Source organism: Gallus gallus, chromosome 24, assembly GCF_016699485.2.
Source record: "Gallus gallus isolate bGalGal1 chromosome 24, bGalGal1.mat.broiler.GRCg7b, whole genome shotgun sequence".
NCBI classification, from domain to species: domain Eukaryota; kingdom Metazoa; phylum Chordata; class Aves; order Galliformes; family Phasianidae; genus Gallus; species Gallus gallus.
The window spans coordinates 6,210,467-6,232,613 of NC_052555.1; the positions used below are offsets into that span (position 1 = coordinate 6,210,467).

At 46.0% G+C, this 22,147-nt stretch overlaps 3 protein-coding genes across 9 annotated transcripts in view; 1 reads left to right on the plus strand and 2 right to left on the minus strand.

Annotated features, from left to right (window-relative positions):
• The first annotated feature begins 33 nt into the window (after positions 1–33).
• Positions 34–2,376, plus strand: PIH1D2 (PIH1 domain containing 2). Of its 2 annotated transcripts, XM_417932.8 has the most exons (4): positions 34–387; positions 799–1,044; positions 1,547–1,812; positions 1,917–2,376. In XM_417932.8, the coding sequence occupies exons 1-4, from the start codon at positions 60–62 to the stop codon at positions 2,061–2,063; spliced, it is 987 nt and encodes a 328-aa protein (XP_417932.4). In that variant the 5' UTR covers positions 34–59; the 3' UTR covers positions 2,064–2,376. The 2 variants fall into 2 exon arrangements, with proteins under 2 accessions (XP_417932.4, XP_015153794.2); XM_015298308.4 differs by lacking the exon at positions 799–1,044 and having other exon boundaries at positions 1,917–2,125.
• Positions 2,377–3,371: 995 nt separating this feature from the next.
• Positions 3,372–11,412, minus strand: DLAT (dihydrolipoamide S-acetyltransferase). Its single transcript, XM_417933.8, has 14 exons — positions 11,120–11,412; positions 10,682–10,783; positions 10,241–10,365; positions 9,969–10,125; positions 8,706–8,832; positions 8,180–8,370; positions 7,508–7,673; positions 7,255–7,322; positions 6,875–6,967; positions 6,677–6,784; positions 6,010–6,125; positions 5,565–5,727; positions 5,279–5,415; positions 3,372–5,000 (listed from the first exon to the last, which is right to left on the minus strand). The coding sequence occupies exons 1-14, from the start codon at positions 11,333–11,335 to the stop codon at positions 4,871–4,873; spliced, it is 1,899 nt and encodes a 632-aa protein (XP_417933.4). The 5' UTR covers positions 11,336–11,412; the 3' UTR covers positions 3,372–4,870.
• Positions 11,413–12,979: 1,567 nt separating this feature from the next.
• The window catches only part of DIXDC1 (DIX domain containing 1), a 32,779-nt gene continuing 23,611 nt past the window's right edge, over positions 12,980–22,147 (minus strand). For 3 of the 6 annotated variants that reach the window (XM_015298303.4, XM_015298304.4, XM_015298302.4), the window contains 13 exons: positions 21,664–21,753; positions 21,503–21,556; positions 21,302–21,352; positions 20,199–20,303; positions 19,649–19,702; positions 19,003–19,107; positions 18,853–18,924; positions 18,082–18,168; positions 17,769–17,930; positions 17,581–17,647; positions 16,038–16,146; positions 15,379–15,487; positions 12,980–14,525 (listed from right to left, as the gene is read on the minus strand). In XM_015298303.4, the coding sequence (XP_015153789.2) occupies positions 14,445–14,525; positions 15,379–15,487; positions 16,038–16,146; positions 17,581–17,647; positions 17,769–17,930; positions 18,082–18,168; positions 18,853–18,924; positions 19,003–19,107; positions 19,649–19,702; positions 20,199–20,303; positions 21,302–21,352; positions 21,503–21,556; positions 21,664–21,753 (1,146 nt within the window). In that variant the 3' untranslated portion in view covers positions 12,980–14,444. The remainder of the gene's footprint in view (positions 14,526–15,378; positions 15,488–16,037; positions 16,147–17,580; positions 17,648–17,768; positions 17,931–18,081; positions 18,169–18,852; positions 18,925–19,002; positions 19,108–19,648; positions 19,703–20,198; positions 20,304–21,301; positions 21,353–21,502; positions 21,557–21,663; positions 21,754–22,147) is intronic. The other 3 variants (XM_040652227.2, XM_417934.8, XM_004948150.5) reach the window with 1 other exon arrangement.

The window sequence follows — 22,147 nt, forward strand, 5'->3', positions numbered from 1 at the left end:
GGCCGGGACCGGAAGAAGGAGGGCATTTCCGATCTCTGTCGCTACGCGACGGCGGTGTGATGGCGGACGCGGTGCTGGGGCGGGCGGCGCGGCTGTGGGCGCTGCTGGATGAGATGGCGGAGAACCAACCGCGGGCTTACCGCCGGCTGCTGCGGGAGCAGCGCGCCCAGGCAGAGCGGTTCTGCGCCCGTCCCGAGCCCCGGCTGTGCGTGCGGACTCTGCCCGCCGCGGGGAAGCCGCACCCGGGGCTCGGCCCGGCGCGGGGCGCTGCGTGCGCGCCGCTCTTCGTCAACGTCTGCGGCTGGAGGCGGGTGCCGGGCCCGGCGGAGCTCCGGGCCAGCATCCCCGTCATCGCGGGGCCGCTGCAGGAGGCGGCGGGCGGGGGAGGTGCGTGCCCTGCGCCTGGCGGGGGGCCCGGAAGGGGCGGTGGGCGCGGACCCTCCGTGCCGAAAAAACCCCAAACGGGAACGCGGCCGAGTCCTGCGGAGGACGCGTACCCCGTAACTGCGGGTGCTGAGCACGGCCCCCTGCACGGCCCGCACCCACACAGGGGAGCAGCTCTGTGCCCGGAGGCCACAAACCCCATTCCTTTGCTTTCAAGTCAAGTGTTATAGGGAACCACAAAACGGCTTGAGTTGGACGGGACCTCAAAGCCCACCCAGTGGCCACCCCTGGCCATAGGCAGGGCTGCCCCCAGCCCCATCCCGCCTGGCCTTGAGTGCCTGCAGGGATGGGGACTGCAGACACTGCAGGATGTGGTGCCAAAGCAGTAATTCTGACGCAGCTCGTTTTCTGTAGATTCTTACAGCGTAATAGATATTGCTTATAACCCAGATGTTCTGCAGAGGAGAGAAGAAAACCCAGAAGCGATGGAACATTTGATCCATTTAACGCTTAAATTTGTAGAGGAACAATACAACCTTATTCTTTCACATTCATACAAAATCGAATCTTTCAAGCTGAAAGGAAGCCCGGAAAGGATGTGGCAACGACTGAAAGGTGGGCAGCTGCCACCACCCCACCTCGGTCAGAACACAGAGAAGGGTACGTGGAGAGCTGCTTCTGCTGTCTTTAAGGGTCTGACTTCTACAGCATCCCCAACCCTCACCTCTCTGACCCCACTTCTTAAACCAAACACTTCTAAAAAAAAAAAAAAAAAAAATCAGAGTAGGAGGGCGGTGTTCATGTGTGGTGCTTATCTCTATTTTCCTTTATTTTAGGGTTAAGAAACTAGTGACACTGAAGGAGCAAACTCCCTTTTCCTGTAATGAGTAGACATGGGAACTCTGCCAGGGCTTGATCCTTTGTGGTGCCAAGTTTCTTTTCCTCTAGAGTAGAAGAGGTTGCTGCTGTAACCAATGCTCTGAAAACAGCAACTTTTAACAGCTTGGCAATGAAAGCGAATCATGAGGGAAGGAGAAACAGCAGTCTGTCTGACAAAAGTGCTAACTGCAGAGCTACAGTTTTTGTGATGTATTTGCCAAGTAGCTAACATTGCAGTTCTTAGTAACTGACTGACGTGCAAAAACCTTACTTTTCTTCAAAGAACTGACACTCGATCAACTGTTGCACAGCATAGAAGCTGAGGATCGCAGCGACGCTCCTGTCCTGCTGAAGGAAGGAAGCATCACACAATCTGAAGTGCAACTGATAGAGGAAATCAGCAGTACAGAAGTGCCAGAGGAGCTAAGCACCCCTGCCTACAAAATGACCACTGTGAGGGATGCAAATAACAAGCCAGTGAGAATTGAACTGAAAGTTGAGTTGCCTAAGGTCAGCTCTGTTTCTGAGTGTGATCTAAGAATTTCCAAGGTAAGACCTTGCTTTTTCTGTCTGTATCTTAGAAATTCTTAGAAATACTTGTTGCTAATTCATTGTTAAGTAGTTAATCACTTGTTTTCATTTTCTTGTTTTAGGATGATGTGATCATTGATGTCCCTGAAAAATACAAATTACAACTAGATCTGCCAGAATTAGTGGATGAAGAGATGACGACAGCGGTATTTAATAAAGAAAAAGGGGTATTGTTCATCACAGCGCCCATTGCCAAGCCTGGACAATAAAGGCTGCTTTGTTTAGTTTGTGTTCTCAGATGACAGAACTAAACAAAAGCCCAGAATGAGAATCCTGACTCCTGGTTGGTAATGAATTAATGGACCTTCTCATCTTCAAAGGTGAATATCTCAAAGGTATATATAGAAAAGGAAGTCAGGAGGAATACTGGCCCACTGAGCTTTGGAAGTAAAGACTGTAAATACTCAAAAAATAATTGAACACATTAACAGTTGTATGTAAATGCATACACTTACTACATCATTAATATACAGTAGTAGCAGGGTTTTTTTTGTTGTTAAGTAAATTATTTTGCTTACTGGATTGATGTGGTTAGAGCAGCTCTTGTGTGTACTTCATGCTGCAGCAACTAGCAGAGGCATCATACACAGTTCTACAAGTCCTGCCTGTGCTCCTGTCTGCTTACAGACAATCTTTGCTAACCTTCACTGGAATACTTTGTAGTTATGCACTGACTATGCCCGACCTCACTTCTTAACAGTTTAGAAATGTGTGAATGAGACCACGAAACAAGAGACTTTGTACTATTCAAAGCATCGTAAGAATTGAAGCTCCAGGACACTTAGGCAGTAAGCAACCAGTAATAATTTTGGAGCAATTCAGCTGGGAAAGCCACCTGTATTCATTTACAGAATAAAGAAATTCAAAGGTTACTAAGAACAATTGGTAGTCACTGCCAGGGGAAAACAAAAAGGGAGCTTAGTGCCTATGACAAATTCACACTACATCATGTTATTGTAGCGATGATTGTTACATCACAAATCAAATCAGACAAACAAAAGCTGCAACTTTAAAATGCAAACTCCAGAAAGACCATGAAGTTCCAGATATTCTCCTTTGTTTCTTTGAAGCTTAAAGGACAGTACAGAAGTACCCAGGGATTTGCAGCTATAAAAGCTAGCCTGCTGCAGGCTGCAAGCAGCAGTGAGTGTCACCACCAGCACTCTAAGCACACACACAAGGGATAGACTTGCAGCCCAACAGATCCTATTCCAGAGTCATTTGGGGAGGGTAGCTGCAAGGTATGTTATTTACTGTTCTTACTGCAGGGAGAAAGCCAAAGCTTTCGTGAGCCAGAACTTCAGCTGCTGCTGAGCAGTGCAACAAGGAAGGTAGGAAGACTCGAGCTCAGTGCTGTGTGATAGTCATTAAGCATGGGATATCCTGGGATATCTGTGATTACAGCTGGAGGTTAGTAGGGTGGGTGTCACTGTCAGATGAAAAGGCTGAATAGCTCTGCTTGTGCCACAGCAGTACAAACAGCCACACACGACTCAACAGAAAAGCACTGCGACATGTTTTAGTGGTTGTCAATTCAAAACATTTAATAGAACATAGGTCCACTAGAGCAAGTCTGGAACCCAGATATTTTAGATCATTAAAAAAAAAAAAACCCAAAAACATAATGCACTTTTTTTGCTTAAGCCAGGCATGAAAACCAGCTATCACAGCAACCAGACATTAGATAGTTCCCACAAAAATATTTAATTTCCACAGTATTTTCTTTCAATATCTTTAGTGAGTTTTGTAGCAGAACTTTACAGGGGACTTAATATGATATACAGAACAACAGATCAGCTTCATCTTTTTTTGGTTTGGTTTGGTTCAGTTTTTGGTTAACTTCTCCCCCCCCCATTCAATTCTCCTGGTCACGCTGAAGTTACTACACAGTCCTCCTTTTTACATGAACATTTCCATGTGGAAAGTGGAATTTAAGCACATTCAGCACTGCACCCCTTTCAGGATACAACGACTGGGGTAAGTGGACTGAAGTCCAACAAGCAATTCCAACATTTTACATACAATATATACATGGATAGCACATTTTGCAGTTTACTGAGGCTGGGACAACACAGACAATTCAGGGAAGCACTGCAGTACCAGTGACTAATGCAGAGCTTCCTATGTTAGAATGCCTGCAAACATTTGAAAACTTTTTCCATCACCACATGATTAACACCCACAGGTGGGATTATGAGCATGTGTGATTTGCCTATATGGGTTCCAACACACACAGTCTCTTGAAAATTCTGCAAAACAGTTACTTCCATGGCATCACAGTCTGATACTAACTCAGCAAGAGGAAAAGCAATTAAGGAGTCTTCATATGAGAAGCACATGTAAGTGAAAGTCTACGACAAGACAGCACGTTCCCCGTGGTATCTGAGATGTGACACCACAGGTATCGGTGTTCTTTCACCTTTAAAGTGCTCAGAAGGGATCCCAAAGCTGAGAAGGTCCAAACCAGTGCTAAATTCCAAAAGAGACTCGGAATGCTAACACTTGGCCTTTGAGAAACTATTCCCAGGGGCTTCAAGTCCCTCAGTGCATCTGCCATTGCCACCCATCCCAGAAGGAGAACAGAATAAGGGAATTCACCTCCTGTGTTCAGATGAGATGGTAACTGAAACTCCTGTGAAAAGATGTTTGCAATTCAAATTTCTGAAAACAGAGGTTGTGAAATTACCTGGTATTTACCCCCACCTTATCCAACCTAGTTCAGAAGCAGCTGGCAGCATGCATACTGCCTGCATCATTTTTAAATCTGGGATGCTAAACTTTTGGAAGTTTGCAAGTTAACCAACTGTATAAACATACAGTACAGCTGTAATATTGCCTTGAAAAGCATTTTTGCAAACCTTTTCTCTGTACAGACTGGTAAGAACATTACCAGATAATATAATACATATTTAAAATAAAAAATGGAACTCTTTAATAAGTCTGAATACTAAAGTCTAAATAGCTTGTTTAAAACAGAACAGTGTGACCCAGGAACATTTTGCTTTGCATGGTTCAATTATAGCAGCATGGTTACTGGCTTTTCAAGGAAATTCTTGAATTCAGCAAGCCACTGTGCTCCAACAGCTCCATCTACAACACGATGGTCACAGCTCAGTGTAACGGACATCATACTGGCCACATCAAATCTGGAAAAAAAAGAAAAAAAACATTAACAGAATTCTCTATAAATCACTGCCAAGGTGGCGATACTAACAAAGCCAAACAGCTTTTATCAGAGAACCGGTAATGACAACAGAGCTTGGAAACAGATGTCTCCCTGTAGGCATCGAACAAAATGTTCACACTGGAAAGCAGATCATAATAATTCTTTTTCTATAAGGAAAACACGTAACTGTGTTTATAGCCGTTATTTCAGAGTTTGAATCCAGAAGCTGAGTATATGCAGAACCAGATGAATGCTTACCCTTTCTCATTGTCAGCTGGCACTAGCTTTTTCTCTGAGGAACCAACTGCAAGGATGCAGGCTTGAGGTGGATTGATTATGGCAGAGAAATTCTTAATCCCATACATTCCTAAATTGGAAATTGTGAAAGTACCACCCTACAAGAAAAAGACATTCACAAAAAACTCAGAAGAGGTGTTTCATGCAGAATGACTGTGACTGAAATATCACAAGATAGATTTTACTCATTCTGAACATGGACAGAAGCCAATAGCAGCAGTAATTAATAGCAATTAGACTTCCTCACCTGGAATTCATGTGGCTGAAGTTTACCTTCTCGGGCTTTAGCTGCCAAAGAGACCACATCCTTACTGATAGAAGCCAGGCCCTTTATATGTGCGTTAAATACAATAGGAGTTATAAGCCCTGCAGGAGTGCTCACTGCAACGCTAACGTCCACTACATGATTTCTGCAAGACACAACAGAAATGCCAGTTATTCAAGCGAGACAGAAAGAAAAAAAATAAAAACATTAAGATAATTCTAAGTTAATATTCATTTTGCAACAACTATTTCACTTTGTGCACTAAACTCAGACACAAGATTCTCAGCACCTGGATTAAACCCCCTCGACCTTCGTACAAAACCTGCTCCCTTCCCTCCTAGAAGTATCACCAGATCATCTGCCATCATGCCATGAACTCTCTACTGAACAAATAACACTTCTGGCTTCGACCGTACCATAAACTTACTGCCTAATAACTGTGTCCATCCATGAAGAATTTGCCTCAGGCACCTTCAAGCATGCCAGAGCAGAAGCTTTAATTATGAAGTCATTGACAGAAAGCTTAACGTTATCCGAGACCACCTATAAATGAAGAGATACGAGTTGTCAGTTTGTCCCTTACACGTTAAATAATTTGGATAGTCACTGCCGTGGAGCCTTGTTCAGAGAAAATGTAACAAAATGATCGTACTAACTGTAAACATTAATATCAGAGGTGCCAAGATAACATAAGAGGTGAATACAACTCCTTCATAATTGAAGGCACAATTTTTTAATGTCTATTTTTCCCCAATCTTCACTTAGAATTAATATATTTTGCTTAAAATTTTTTACCCTTTTTTTGTCTTAAAAATCTTTTACATCTTTTTCCCTACTTTTCATCTGAAAGAACAGAACACCACACAAAGTGGCCCTCTTAGGGAAGTTCAATGTCAGCGCACTGCCCCTTGGTAAGAGTTCTCCTTCTGTCACTGACAGTCCAAAACTGATCCACAGCACATAGGTAAGACATGGAAGACTATTTTTCCCCAAGCCAAACTGGCATATCACCAAAAAACAGGGTGTGCAAACCTGTGAGAGATTGCAGCTTCACCCCCCACTCCAATCTCACTATGGCTCCCCAAATACTTCACCTGATTGAGTTCCTTTCGTAGCACCAGTACTTCTCCCATGTTTACATCAACGGAAAGGTAGTAGTGAGGTATTGTTTGTTTAGACTGCATCAACCGCTGAGCAATGACCTGTAGGTACGTGACAGAGATGAAAATAAACAAATTTAGAAAACTCTTGACTGCAAATCACAGTGCCAGGAACGGCAAAAACGTTCTCACCCTCCGAATGTTGCTGATAGGGATATCTGTGAAGGTCCCCACTGGTGCTGCTGCAACCGCAGCAGCTGCAGGTACTGCTTCTACTGCCGGAGCCTGCAACCAGAGAAGGACAGCACTGTTCATGGGACTATTCAAATATCAATTAGAGAGGAGCTCAGTATGAAAGGCAAGCACTGAGGCTATGCTGTCTGTTGCTTGAGAGCAACAGACGCTTAATCAGACAACCAGGTTTGTGCCAAACCCTATTACTGATTAAGTGTAATACTTGAGTGATTTTGATACGTGATGCTGATACACACAGCTATGAAGTTCCTAAAATGGTAAATCCTGCCAGATGATTGTTCTGCATACCCATCCTTAATGGCCTTAAGTCTACTCACTGGGGCAACCTTTGGTGGCACAAATGTCTCCACATCTTTCTTTGTGATTCTACCATCTGGTCCAGTACCTAAAGGTGTCAAAGAAAAATGTAAGAGGATTTAGTTGCAAAAGTGCATTGCTTCAAGGAGGTTTTGTTCAACAGAGATTGGTGGGGACAGCTGAACAGCAAGGATGTTCCCAGCAGGGAAGAAAGCAAAGAATAGGCAAGTACATAGCTAGAGGGACAAACATCTGACAGTGAGAGCACCTTACCTTTCACTTGGGCAAGATCAATTCCTTTTTCTGCTGCTAGTTTCTTTGCTAGGGGACTAACCAGGATCCTTCCCTTCCGGGGAGGTGGCCCAGCTGTGGGGACTGCTGGAGTTGGAGGAGCAGCAGGCTGGGGAGGAAGAGCAGCAGCAGCAGGGGTTGCCACCACCTTAACAGAACGAACAAAGCCATTAGCTTCATGACTATTTTGCAAAGTCTTTCGCTTCAGTGTGATAAAAGAACAAGACCACCTCACTACCAGTCAAGGGAATAACAAAAACAATCTGTAATCTGAAAGGATTCAGAGGTTCTCTAGCACTAGAAATTAAATCAGAAACTTCCAGTGCAGGATGTCAACCAGCCTACTTAATTATACACCAAAACAGTGAAATAATGAAATTTATGCTCCCAATTTTCAGGGAGGCATCAGAACTGGTAAGAGCAATCAGTCAAGAAGCACTCATAACAAATGCTGTTCCAGTTTTTGGAGAGCCAACTAGATGACCTAAGAAGTGACCTCTATCACAAATGCAGATCTTAGCCTTGCACTCACAGGATCACAAACATTACTGGAGTCAGGGCTTCACACAGTCTAACCAGCACCACAGTTCAGATCCAGCCAGTGACTCTTAATCGTCCCCGTAACTTCTCTCCCTGCCTAAGAAGGGTCCTTACTGGTGGAGAAGGGGGAGGAGGAGGAACTTGTGCCTTCATGTCAGTTACTGCAGTCTCTTGGTAGTCAGCAAAGGCAGGAATATCAGACTCTTTCTCCACAATGATGCACAGGGTTGTTCCTAATGGCACATCTCTTGTTCCTTCAGGCACCAATATTTTTGCCAGGTAACCTTCCTCCTGCACTTCGAAGCCTGAAGGGGAAAGAAACAAAATTGTTTTGGTGCCTGTCGCACCAAATGGTAACTCTGAAAGACTTAAGTAGCTAAAGCTGTGTCCTGTATTTAGTAGACAAAAACAATTCTTTTCAGCATGAAAGGTAGGAAACATCTCTGTACACTGTACATTCCTACCAGAGATTGATGGGGAAACAGTTATTTCTGGGAGCTCCAGCAGTTCTCTCTCCATCAGCATGAGAGCAACAAAACACTTTTTAACAGCCCCACATCTTCATGTCCTGAGCAGCTAGGGAACAACACAGCTCCTCTAGATCCTCCCTCATCTGTTCTTGGCTTTGGAGTTGACTCACCTATTGTGGCTTTATCTGTCTCAATTTCTGCTAGTAAGTCTCCCTCGTTCAGTTTCTCCCCAACCTTCTTTTCCCATCTCTGCACTGTGCCCATTGTCATGGTGGGTGACAGAGCAGGGAGAGCAACCTGTAAGCCAGAATACAAGCGCATCAGATTTTGGTGACTCAGAAGGAGCAGGGAAGTCGAGAACTCTTGACTAAATGATGCCAACATGAAGAAGCAGCCAACTTTTAACACACTCTGAGATCTGATTCCATAACAGCAAAGCACAGTTTTGTGCTGTATCTCAAGTTTGGCTTCTTTTGTCAAGGCAAGAAAACAAGCAAAAACAAAAATGAAGAAATCTAGATACCCAATTCATTAGTACCATCATCCATGGGGACAGTCTTGCAGCTGCTGTCTGTAAGGCTCAAAGGAAGGCTACAGCAAGTCACTCTGTCTCTGACAAACATGCCTGGTTCCTGTAACAGTTATACGGTCTTGTCTTCCACTAAGTGCTTAAATGTGCTGTAGGTTTAGACACATATTGTGTACAACAAACACAGCACATGTAACAGCTTTAGAACAGAACCAACAGACAAAACAATTAAGCAAGTTAAGTAGCTGAATTCAAGTCAGATCAAGAAGCATTGAATTAATGCCCAGTTCATTTACTAACTTTTCATAATATCTCAGACAAATCAGCTTCCACATGCCTTAGCTGTGAAAGGAGATATTTTACATCTTGTGTTTCAAATTAATGTCACAGAACTACCATGCTACAAAGCACTCAGGTAGAACAACAATGGATGCACATTTCAGTATCTAAGCAAACATTATCCACAAATACAGCTCATTTTCAGTTGCTCACAAACACATCTGGTATGTTCAGAGTATCATAGACTTCTGGGTTCTGCTGAGATCTGAGCAGGGTCCTCAGGGTACATTCACACTAAGTACAAGGTCTTTTTATATCAGAGCTGTCCAAACCGTAAGAATGTAGCAGTTTTTTTCCTCATCTGCTCAAGTAACCACAAAAAACAAGTATCTCCTACTAGCAGCTGGGATAAAAAAAAAAAAATCATTGTAATAAGAAAGCTTTCTGGGACCACCCCAAACAGCTGCTTTAAGCATGCACCACTTTGAGAGGTGTGTTCTCCTGCAGTTATAGCTAACACTCTCCCAGTCCCAACAGTATTTATGACAACAAGTCCTACAGCAAATGATGCCAAAAAAAGAAAAAGCGTGCAACGAACCTTAGATAGTTAATAATGCTCTCTTACCTGCATGTGAGGAGGATAAGAGCTGCCAGGAGCCTGAGGAGAAGGCGGAGGTGGGGGTGAGGGTGCTGCAGCTGGAGGGGGAGGCACTGAGGCTGCAAGGGGAGCAGATGCTGCAGAATCCAGAGTGTAATTTTTAAAGGCATCAACATGTTCAGGCCTAAAAACAAAGAAACAAAAAAATCAGTTTGATGATATCATCGTAGCCTCTAACACAGGACACCCACAAAGCCCCAACAGACAAAATTCAACTAAAGGGTTAGGAAAATACATACTTTTCTACTGTGATACATATTATGGCCCCAATAGGAACATCTCTCGTTCCCTCTGGTACCAGGATTTTGGCCAAATAGCATTCCTCCAAACTCTCAAAGCCAACTGTTGCTTTGTCTGTCTCCACCTTTGAGAAAGAGAACAGGACATCGTTACGGAATGGGAAATATCAGTGAGTTCAGAGCCCTCCAGCATAGCACAGGGTCTGAGAGCACACAGCCCTGGCACAAATCACCAGCTTGGGAGAGGATGCCTCTCAGAAGGGGTGAGCGCTCCTCCTGCTCAGAAAGACCAAATCCAGCAACCAATCCTGGAAGGCTGCAGATCACTAATTTCCACCAATATCTTCTGAAAACGTGCTCAGGTGGGGGCGCACAGCGACAGAACCGAGAGCACACATGCAGCCCTGTAAAAGCCCGGCACACTCCGTGCCCTCAACATACCTCTGCGATGAGATCCCCTTCGCCGATCTTGTCACCCTCCTTTTTCTCCCAGCGCGCGATGGTGCCCATCTGCATCGTCGGGGACAGCGCCGGCAATGCCACCTGCGGGGGGAGAGGCAGCGTCACCACCCGAGCAGCCCCGACAGCGGGGAGCGGAGCACGGGGCAGGGTGGGACAGCAGGGAGAGCCTGGCTGCCATCCCCCGGCGGGGCAAGGCCGCCTGCGGGCGCAGAAGATCGCAGGGCACGCCGATACGGGATGGGGCTGACCAAGGGAGCTGGGGGAGCTGCAGAGAACGGGCCTAAGGGCGCGGGAGGGACGGCCGGTGGCACCGGGGCTCAGGGAGCGCAGGCAGGAGGAGTCGAGGGCCTGCAGCTCCTGAGGTGCAATCCCGAGCGGGGCGAGGCGGCAGGCAGCCCCGGCGCAGGGAGTTCTCACCTTCTGGTGTGCCGGCAGGCTGCAGCGGCGGCACGGCACGAACCGAGGCCAGCTGGGAGGCGGCAGCAGCTCGCCGGGCCTTCGTGCCGGACCGCGGCCCGGAGCCACGGCGCCCCCCGCCGCTGCCCGACCGACCCCGGTGGCGCTGAGCGCTCGGCAGCCCCGCGCCAACCCCGCGGCCCCCGGGGCTACGCGCCGCGCGAACACCCGCCACATGCTGGAGCCGGAGCTGCCGCCGCGGCACCGACGCCGCTGGGTGACCTCCTCCGTCCGGGCGCGGCGCCGCACGGCTCGCACGACGCTGCCGCGCTGCCGTAAAGCGCGGCCGAGGGGGGAGGGGGGCGGTATGGCACGGTGTGCGCATGCGCCGCGTCCCGCCGCTCTCCCTGCGGCAGCGCGGAGCCCCGAGCGTTAGCGCGAGCTCATGTGGGAAATGATGAGCGCCAGGTCCAGAGGTTCTACGAAAATATGATTTAACATGTAACACGTTACGGCGTCAACTTAAAAGTACAGGAGTAGGTAGGTAAGTTGGGAGACAGGCAGAAATAAATACGGATTCCAGAGAACAGAAGTCCCGCATGCAATATGAAGAGCACGTTCCCAGAATAAACCTGCTGAGGTTATTGCAGAGGCAGCACGACTTCATGTAGACACAACAGCTTCTGCTGCTGCCAACAAGGAGCAGCCGGACCAAGGCCTTTCCACCTGCTGCCTCCCCTCTGCCCCTTTATTACCACTTCCAAACTCCTTCCTGTAAATCACGCAGAAAACGTGGGGAAGGCTGCAGTGCTGTGGCACAAAGCTGAACACAGCAGCCTATGAGAGCAGCACTGCTGGGGCTGAATGCTGCAAAGCACGGCCTTCTGCTTCAGTGCCAGCAGTCCCAGCAGTCCCACCTGTGCTAACACAGAGGGAGCCACGTCCAGGAGCTCAAGAACGGAGCGCTGCCATCAGTTCTGTCTCAGGTAACTCCTGTTTTGCAGCTTATGTGTGATGTTAGCACTGATTAAAGGTACAGTCTTCAGTCTTCCTCCTCCTCAAGTACGAAGCCTGTTGCTGCTCTGGAAAGCATTTGGCCAAATTTGAGTGGCAGTAAGCATGTTACATGTGCCCACAAGGAGTTACCCGGACTGCCGTAAGAATAAGACTGAGGCTCCGGACCGTCTCCTGTATCAGCTAACATCTTTTTTTTTTTTTTTTTCCCCATGGGAACACTGGATACCTATTGGGCAATAATGGGCTTCCATTAGAAGCTCTGATAATAGCTCCACAGCCAAACAACACTGGCCACTGGAACTGACAACTACAGACCTTGAAAACTGTCTCCATAAAATCCTATCCTGGGTGTGTGGCTCTTGCTGAAATAGAATCAGTGAGCAAAACTTGAAGAAACACTTGAGAAAAAAACTGCAGTTGAAATACAACAGTTGATTCCAATATAACAACCCCATGCTGTCTTTAACAACCCACTAAAGATCATGCAACAGAAAACTATTTCCAGGGAGGAAGAAAATCGTTCTTTTCCAAGCGAGATGTGTTCCCCTGCCCTGCAGCCAGTGATGAACTTGCCCACTGATGAACTTTTCTACTGATATTGGCCTGTCTGTAAAGAAAGTCACCACAACAAATCATACAGAGCAGCAGGTGTGCTGTCTTGTGCCAGGCTGGCACAGGGCCTTGTAAAATCCTTGAGCCCTTTCTTGGACAGTGAAGCAGTGAGGGAAGAAATAGTGTTCTTACTGCCTGTACAAGCGGGCAAGACATAAAATCCAATAGGAACTAGTTGGATTTCCAAAGTAAAATAAAGTCGAATCCAGTGTTGTGTGAACAGAAGACCATACAAAACATCTCAACATCCACTAGAGAGTAAAACACCATATAATGCGTGCAGAAATATACAGAAAGTACTTGCACTGGTATAAAAATATCCACAGTCCTCAGACAATGTAAACTGGTACAAAATAATTCCAAACAGTAACATATTTACAAAAGGACATGTTAATATAAAACAGTAAAACCAGGTTCACCCTCTCCCAGCCTCATGCACGGTACAGACATGCGGGCAGCCCGTGAAAAGGCCACACAGACTGAGAATGAGCAGAGCCCTGACTTGCCATTTGAACTTTTAAGTCAACAGTGTCTGCTGCAGACCAGAGCCAGTGCTGTGCAAGTACTGCTGACAGGCAGCAGGAGAACAGAGGGAGGCAAAGCAGGGGAAAAAACAGAACAAACAAAAGCCAAAACAAACAAACCACACAAAAGCCTCAGGGATCTCATGGCTCCTACCCTCTCAATCAGCCATTCAATTCCTGCTCCTCCAGAAACCCCAGCAGTAGACATAGCAAGGAAATGGTGCCACTGATAGGACTTATCCTACAAGTGTATTTATGTTTGGTGGCTCTGGCAATCAGCAGACAGTAGCACAGTGATGCCTGTGCCCAGGAGGTGACAATCAGTTGCTGTGCTAAGAGAGGAGGCAGCAGGAGCGCAAAGACAGGGGCTTAACAAGGAGGGAGGGAGGAGCTAAAAGTACCTTGGGGAAGCAGGTGATTCCAGTTCCTACCTCTCCAAATGAAAACTTTCAGCAGAAAAGCAAGTACCAAGATCCCACAGTCCCCATGGCAACAAAACAAACCCAGAGGACCTCAGAAGTACATCTTTGAAGGACAAGTGGGAGAAGCAGGTCTAGGAACCAGAAGCCTGAATTTGGGAGAAAGGAAGCTTTGCTAATCTGATGATCTTTGCTTCAGATCATGCATAAAACCTCTAGAAGACTGTTTTCCTTCCCCAGGTCTGCTCAGTCTGGACTGTCCACAAAGTTCACTCTGCTCCTGCAACACATGCAAGTTCAAGACCAAAGCTGGACAAACCTTCTGGTCACACAATCTAGCCATTTCTTCTGACTCACAAAAGCAAAGCTTCACATTTTTGCCATCAGTGTAGAATTATGCAATACTGCGTACAACAAACCAGAGTTGAGATGCCCAGCTCACAGACTGCAGCACATACAGCAGGAGTGGAGAAGCAGGGGAAAGGAAAAATGCATCATTAAGGCCTTTAGGGTTTAGTTGACAGGAAAAAGCAAGGTGTATCTTTCCCACAGATAATCGTTTCAGTCCCATAACGCTGTCTCTATTTGGCCACAGAAAGTCAGGTGTCCATGCCAGGCGTCCATGCACACAACGTGCATTACTCATTGTTTGCAGAGAAGCCCTTTCTCTTGGCAGCTTGAGTTGGACTCCTTCCAGCACACATGCTTTTTGGTCATTCTCTGAGCTCAGCAGCCAGTTACAGGTTTCCATAGTGACAAGACCTAAAAGCTTGATTAATTCTCCCCATGGTCTTCTTCCACCCAGGCCACAATTTTCCCCTCCCAACCAGGAATGATGTCATCATCATGGAATACCTATGAAAAAAAGAGTCGAGTCACATCTGAAGTCTGGACACTGCTCTCCCACATGTGAATAGCATTAGAGGCAGGCATCAAGTCAGAGATCCTAGTTACAATTCTACAACACAGCTCACATAGCATACACCTCACCCAACACTGACACACATCTCAATGTTTTCAGATTTTAAATTGAAAACTAGATCTGGCTCCTTCTTCAACCTTAACAGTCATCATTATTTTTTGTCAGAAAAAGCAAAATAAACACAGGAAACATGCCTCTTCTTATCCATCACAATATAATTCCCATCTGTTTCTGCAGAATGGCTAATTAGTCAGCTGACTGTTCCCAAGGGAAGGTAGCCCTCTGCACTTGTCTTCATCAATCTGCTAAACAGGAACTACCCTCAATAACCTTTAATGAATCCAATCCATACCAACACCAGCCTAAGCTCTAACAGGGGTATAATGCAGCACACAAAGGAAAAGATGCCACATAAACACAGTCACCTCCGAAAAACCTTTAAAATTATGTAGGAGGATGTTTTTAAAATAAATGTTGCAACAGATTTCAAAAAGCCACTATAAGAGCCAGAAGCGTAGCCTGTGTTTTGCCAATAGCCTTTGCTTATAGGGCTCTGGAAACCTCAGACAAGCAATTACGTTTGTATCATTGCTCTGGCTGGGGATGAAAACATCCCATTTTTAGCTTCTTAGAAAAGGAGCTTAACCTACAGTTGTGAAAACTGTCAGTCTGTTTGGAGACACGTTCAAAGATTTTTTTTAGTTTAGAACTGATGTGACCAAGGTCTCCAGGGCTGTGTCACAACACTGAGCCCAGCATTGGCCAATGGTTAAATTACACACCTACCTCCTCTTTGACTGTGCCAAACTCAGGATCCAGGGCTTTGAAGTGGTACCGGTGGGTTCCTTCACGATCGATAGCTACCTTAAAATCCTTCAGAGTCACTTCCCCTAACCTGCAAAAAGAATCCAACACTATTCCATAGTACACTGGACAGGCTTTATCTCAAGTGTTATTGTATGGCATGCAGGGCCACAGCACAAGTCAGGCTAGGCACTCAGAACATCAGCCACAAGGACATGAAGAGTGTGCCCCTCCAGGAACACACCTGTCAACCCCAAGGTCCTCTTCAGAAGAATCTCCTCCTAATTTTCTAGGAACAACCTCGAAACAGCCTTTCTCCCTTTCTCATTTTCATTGACCAATGTGTTTTTTGGCACAGGAGTCCTGCACTACATGCTACCTGCCAGAATAGAACTGTTTGGACGCCTTCTCTTTGAAGTTAATTAAAAAACAATAAATTTCCTAGGGTTCTAAAACAAATGCATCAGCTAGGGGACTGCTTTATGCAGTTTTCCTCAGTCAGTGGAATAACATCCAGTGCCTAAGTTAACACAAAGGGAACCTGTGCTAGTGGTGACCGTACCCAGAAGAGATCAGACTAATGTTTTCAAGGAAACAAGTACCACCCAAATCAACAGAAGCAAGGCAAAACTAAACCTCACCTCTTTGGTATGTTGACCATGAAAGGTGTGAGGGAGCGGTCAGTGAAGTACAACACTTTGGTGCAGGCACTGGTACTCATCACAGGTGTGCTGTGAGAATGAGGCAGTTCTGCAAAGAAAAGAGCCCAGAGCACAATAATTGGAGAACAACCTGTCTCACACCACAACAGGAGACAAGAGGTGCTCTCAACATCAAACTTGCCATCAAGAGCAAAGCACCACCAGGTGGGATGAGATTCTTTACAAGGGTGGCTATCCCTGGCAAGGACCAGGTATTCCTTTGCTTAATGAAAAGCTTTGGATTTTTAGGTAACAAAAAATCCAAATGTGTTAGCTTATAAGATTTTCCTGTCAATGCCCTCTAGAATTCCTATTCTGCCTATTGAGCAGCTTGCTGCTTACCACCGACTCCACAGGCAGTGACAGGAAAACCCTTCTGGAAGAGAAGGTGACTGAAGAGTAATCAATCCTACTGTCTAGGCAAACTACAGTACCACTTGCCTTCACTCGCAGATGGGTAGAGCAGGATGATCACCATCATTAAGGCAAAAGGTTACCTATCTCCTCCCCATCTGCCTGTCCAGCTTGGTCAGGATGAGTGTTTGTGCACAGATTTTTCTTTGCTCATTTGTGTTACTCTCCCCTCTGGATACTGCCTAGTTTCCCCTACCCTTTCAGTGTACTGTGCTGAAAGCTGAAGCTTCACACTGAGGAACTCTACAATTTTAACTTTCAGCATGCAGTTTCTGTACAGTACAGACACCAAGTTATAGGTTTTCTAACAGATTTTTGAAGTCACCTCTTAGAACTCTTTACACCTCAGAGATTCTAGGTTTATGGCTGCAAAACTCAATTTTCCTGCTGCAGCACAGGTGATCAACAAATCCTCCCCAGCCTCCCCTTCAGACTTCTGAGTATCTGTCCTGCTTTCCTCCACATCCTGTACATGCAGGCTACCCTGCTGCTGAATGCTGCAATGCAGCCGAAAGGTGGCCTTTGCCTTTCCCCAGTACCTGGAAACCTCTACAGCCTCCCTCAGAGACTTCCCAGGAAACACTTACAACCAAAGCTTGAAACAAACAGCCTTTACAATGAAAAGCAAATGTGGAGCTGCTGCAGCTGAAGCCACAAAACATGATGTCAGAAATTGTGCCGTTCCACATACATGAAAGGAGCCAGACACTATGGGGGAAGCAAGAGGCATCTGTACAGCTATGTGTCCACTAGATGGTGCAAGCCAGCAGGAAAGATGAGATAACATTACATTTCCAACTCATGCCATGGGTAATTATTTCTACTGCAGTACTACCCAAATAGTTCAGACATTTTACAGCGTAATGGTGCTTTACAAACAAGCTGCTATAGACTGTCTCTGACCTCCTTCCTTTGCCTGAACACCAAGTGGCCAAAGTGAGGATAGTAAACTTTGGTAAAGGGCAGAACAGGTAGCAGATTTCCAAGGAGATGCTGCGTCCTAGACTTTGCCCAGGAAATATGAGGACTGAATTCAGAAGTGAAAGAAGAGGAACTGAAAGACACTTACTGGAGTTTGGAGGCCAGGAGCCTCTACACTCATTTGTTGCTCTGCTTGCTGGTGACTTCCCCCGGATCTAGTATGTGAAGCCAAAAGAGTGAAAATGAAGTATTACTTCCCAGTTGAGAAGTGGTAGTTTAGTTCAAGGTTCTGTGTGAAGGGCAGAAATTAAGAGGCAAGCACTAGGAAACCCTTACCCTTCTCTCTTGCCTCTTTTGTGTCTCCATGCGGTGTAGCCGTTCCATCAGACTAGATATGCCCTGTTCCAGGCTGTCAATAGTGTGGTGCTGTGGATCGTGGCCACTGAAACTGTTCCTCAGGCTACGAAGTGCATCACGAACGAGCTGCAAGTCATTTGTCTTGCCAAGAGACCAGAAGTTAATCAGATTATCTCCAGGCTGCTTTCTTCCCATCTAAAGCCACAGGTCTTAGAAAGGAGAAATAGCCCTTAACAGATTCCAGGAGACCTTGCCTCAATCTGGCTGGGAAAACATCCCTTCGTACACTTACCCCTCGGTGGGCTGTGGGAGCAGCTCCTTTTCCTGCTGTCTGGAGGAAGCCATTGCTCTGAGCACTGTGACTGCTATATGGCATCACCTGTTCAGTAGAAGATGCATGTGATGCCAGGAATATAAGTGTTAGGAATTCCCTATAGGTCTCAGTGATGAGAGGGCATGAAAAAAATTTATTTACTTTCTAGTAGGTAAATATGTTCACTTAAGGAGCGTGCAGGCAGTCCTATAGGCCAGAGCACAAATGTGGTTTCTCACACATGGGTGAAGAAACACAGGCAGAGAAAGCAAATGCCTTCCCATTGCTACAGAGGACTCCTATAAACTCTAGAGATCACTGTGCAGGTACTGACAGATATTGGGGCTAGTGTTCTTTCCACCAAAACTGCTCCAAGTTCTCAGCAGCTGGGTCACCAGGAAGAGGAGGAGATAAGAAGGAAAGTCCTGGCCTAGCTGCTAGCCTGCATTAGAGTTGAAGCTAGAATCCAAGAGTCTCTGGCTTCCACTTAATCCTGTGCTCTCCTCATTGTTTCATCCCTTATGATTTTGGCACTAGAAGCTATGCCAGAGAGCTTACTGCTGAGAACTGGGGTAAGATGGATGCTTTGTGGAGTAAGCCTGCCTTGCTCAGGGCACAGTCGATTAGACTACATTGAGCTTGGCCTCTCTGGGATGGATATGATTTCTGAAGACAGGCAACTAGAGGGTGCTGAATGGAAACACCAGTCCAACAGTCTGATGTGCCGACCTATGCTTCTGCTTCCCATACCTCTTCAGCTTCCCTCTTCATGCAGTGAGCTAGCAGGGCCTCTTTGTGCTCCAGCTCCCGCTCCAAATCCACCTGTAAAAGAAACAGAAGAACCAGCACAAAATGAGCCACCAAGGGTAAGTACCAGCTCCTAGGACATCAGCAGCCCACCTGGCTCCACACCTGCTGGTAACTGGCCTCAGAAAGTTGCCTAAGCATTTCATCCAGTTTGGTTTGATGCTGCTGTAAATGTCGATCCTTCTGGCCCAGTTCCTTCTGTAACAGGAATCAAAGCATGGTAAGACTCACAATCATTATGGGAGGGAATATATACTCTGCCAAGACAAGGCTCCTCTATAGCTTGACCTACACAGTCTGTATCCTTTTAGCTAGATGTTAGATCTGAGTATCAAAGCCTTTTTTGAAAAGGTTAGTCATGTTATTCTTTCCTGAAGCCGCCCTGGCCAGTCAAGGCCCATGACTGAGGCCAGACAACTGATGCAGGAAAAAGAGATTGATGAGAGATCAGTAGGCAATTGAGTGACACACTCTAACCTGGCTTCTGCACATTAGACATCCAGCAAACCAAAAGCAAGACAATGAAAGATCCACTATGAAAATGAGTTTGGGGCAGAACATAAGAATTATCTGATCCCTCCTTCTCACAGCAAACATGCATGGCTATTGCAACTTATTCACTGCCCACAGTGCTATTCCAAGAGGCAAACGAGTGCCAGGGAGAGAGCAGACACATTCACAGGAGAACCACCAGATGCTGTTTCCAGCAAAGCCCCAGTAAAGAGAGAGGTTCCATTACTTTGTATTCTGCCAGTAGCCTGTTTCTCTCTTCAACTTTCCTCTGAAGATCAACCTGCAGAAACAACAATTAGGTGTGAAGTCTATATTCCTGAAGAGTTAGCAACAACCTCTTTGTGCCCTGTGCAAACGGGAGACAGGTTTTGAGGGAGCTAGTCCACTTTCCAGGGCAGCAACCTTTTGAACAGGGCACTTCTGTCTTCAGGCAGACACCATGTTGCAGCTCCACCTGTCAACATGCTACTTGTGAATGCAGGGAGCAGTATAAGGAAGGAACAGTGCAACTGCACTGAAAACATAATGGTAATCTCTTCCTTGTTTCAGCTGAAGGCCTTTGAGTACAGGAAGTGGGGGGTGAGGAATGGGGAACTCCACAGCTGGCTAGTAGATTCTGCAGTGTTTACTGCACAAACCTTTGACTGATCTTTCACTATCCCATGACCTCAAAAACCATGCTGCAACCACAAACCCCATCCTTTGGCTGCTGGAATTCCCAGGGCCACCAAGCTGTTTTTTTCTAAAATAATCTCAGCAGCAGCAGAGTGACTCACATTCTGATTGTGCAACTCTTCCTTGTCCATGTTTGCTCTCAGCAGCTCCTGCTTTAGCTGAAGAACTGAAGCATCCTGTTGAGCCAGCCTCTGCTGTAGAGCATCCTAGGAAAACACATTGATAGGGAAGTACAAGACAAAGGCAGAGACCTTTCCATGGAAAGTGATCTAGATGTGATCAAGGCCTTACACACCAGGGCTCAAATGTTGTCAAAGGCCTGAGAGAGCAGAAGACATACAGACATTTGCTCCAACAGCCTCTCACAGTCCTTCTGCCTTGCTCTTGCCCAGTGATGATTTCTCTGCTAATGTTTTAGATGTTTATGACAGAGTGATTTCTCTGCTTCTTCCTGAACTTGCTTCAGAATTGTCCTGACAATTCTGCCTTATGGAAGAAAACAGCAGTGTCTTTAGAGGATGTTTACAGCAGCCTACAGCTAGTGTCTCCAGCCACATATCTGCAGCAGCCAGAGGGTAGTAAGAGACCAATATCAGGGAGGGACACAAGGAAACAAATTCTCAGCATGATCTAATTGTGCAATGAAATCTTCTCTGAAGAGGCCACAGTCAGAACTCATTCTGTAACTTCTAACTCAGTATTACCCAGAAACTGAGAGCTCCACCTCGGACAGGTGCTGCTGCCCTCTTCCTCCTGCTGCCCTCACAAAAGCCTGACAGGCAGCTCTAAAATACCTCTGCTCAGGAGCAGATTATGAGTGTTCATAACTCTAAAGGGAGAAACTGGCCTAAAGAAACCAAAAAGGTGAAAAATGCTGCAGATGAAGAGGACAAGAATACCCCCTATGCTGTTTTGCCTCTTGTCAAGAGATGTTTGTCCAGTCCTACTGTGCCTATCCCAACCCTGCAGACAGAAACAGAACCCAGGACACCTTACTCTTACTGCCTGTCTCAACTGCAGTCTCTCCCAAGAACCAGAAATAGAGCATAGGATACCCTACCTCCAACTGCCCTAATACAGCTCCTTCTGCTCTCTTGGATTCTACAGAAGAGTATGGTTGCTGACTGCCCTACCTCCTACTCATGGGCTGTAGCAAACTCCAGAGCTTTAATGCTTATATTTGATGAAGTGTCCTTTTCCTTACCTTTATCCCCTGTAAGTTTCGAGCTTCTTGTTTGTATTTCAACAGCTCCTTCTGTAAATCCAAAAGAATTTGATTAAATTACATCTTTTCACCTGTTCAGAATCAACCCAAGTCTGTGCTCTCCTTTTCCCACATGGCAAATCAAATAAGCAGCCCTGTTATTAAAGGCATAAGAGAAAAAAGAAAATCAGTTCCTCTAACCTTTAGGTCTTGATTTTCTTCTACACTCTGGTCCAGACGACTTCGGATTATGATCTGAACACAAAAAACCCATGATTATTACTGTGTAAAACACCTGCCTGTGGCAGAACATTACCTAGGGCTGCTCAGTTGGAGAGACCTAAGTACAACAATGTGCTCACCAGCTGCTCTTCTGGGCAGGCTCCATGTTCACAAAGTTCAAAGGACCCTTCCTGCTCATCCTCAGGTAAAGATCCACTGAGCAGTAAAGCCTGAGAAGATGAAGGGAAAAAAGCTCTTCAGAGGTTTTAAAGGAAAAACAGGCTAGCTACAGACCTGGCTAACGTCAGACATATCAACAGTTTCTAGAAGCACAACATTAACTCCTTCAGCAGCTCCAAGGAGGCCATGTCTGCAGGAAGATGCCAGAATCTCCACAGCAAACTGAACCCAGCCTGAAGGATGGATAATCCTGTACTGTAGGAAGTGTGACTGGCAGGACTAGTTAACTCTAGCTGGTGTTTTTTACACCGACCTTTCTGTCTCAGGCTTCTAGGACTAAGACATATGGGTATATGCCAGGACATTGCACCAGTCAACTATTTAATGTCTTTTTTTCTTAAATTATTTTTCTATTTTATTTCTATTTCAACTCAATAGCTACAA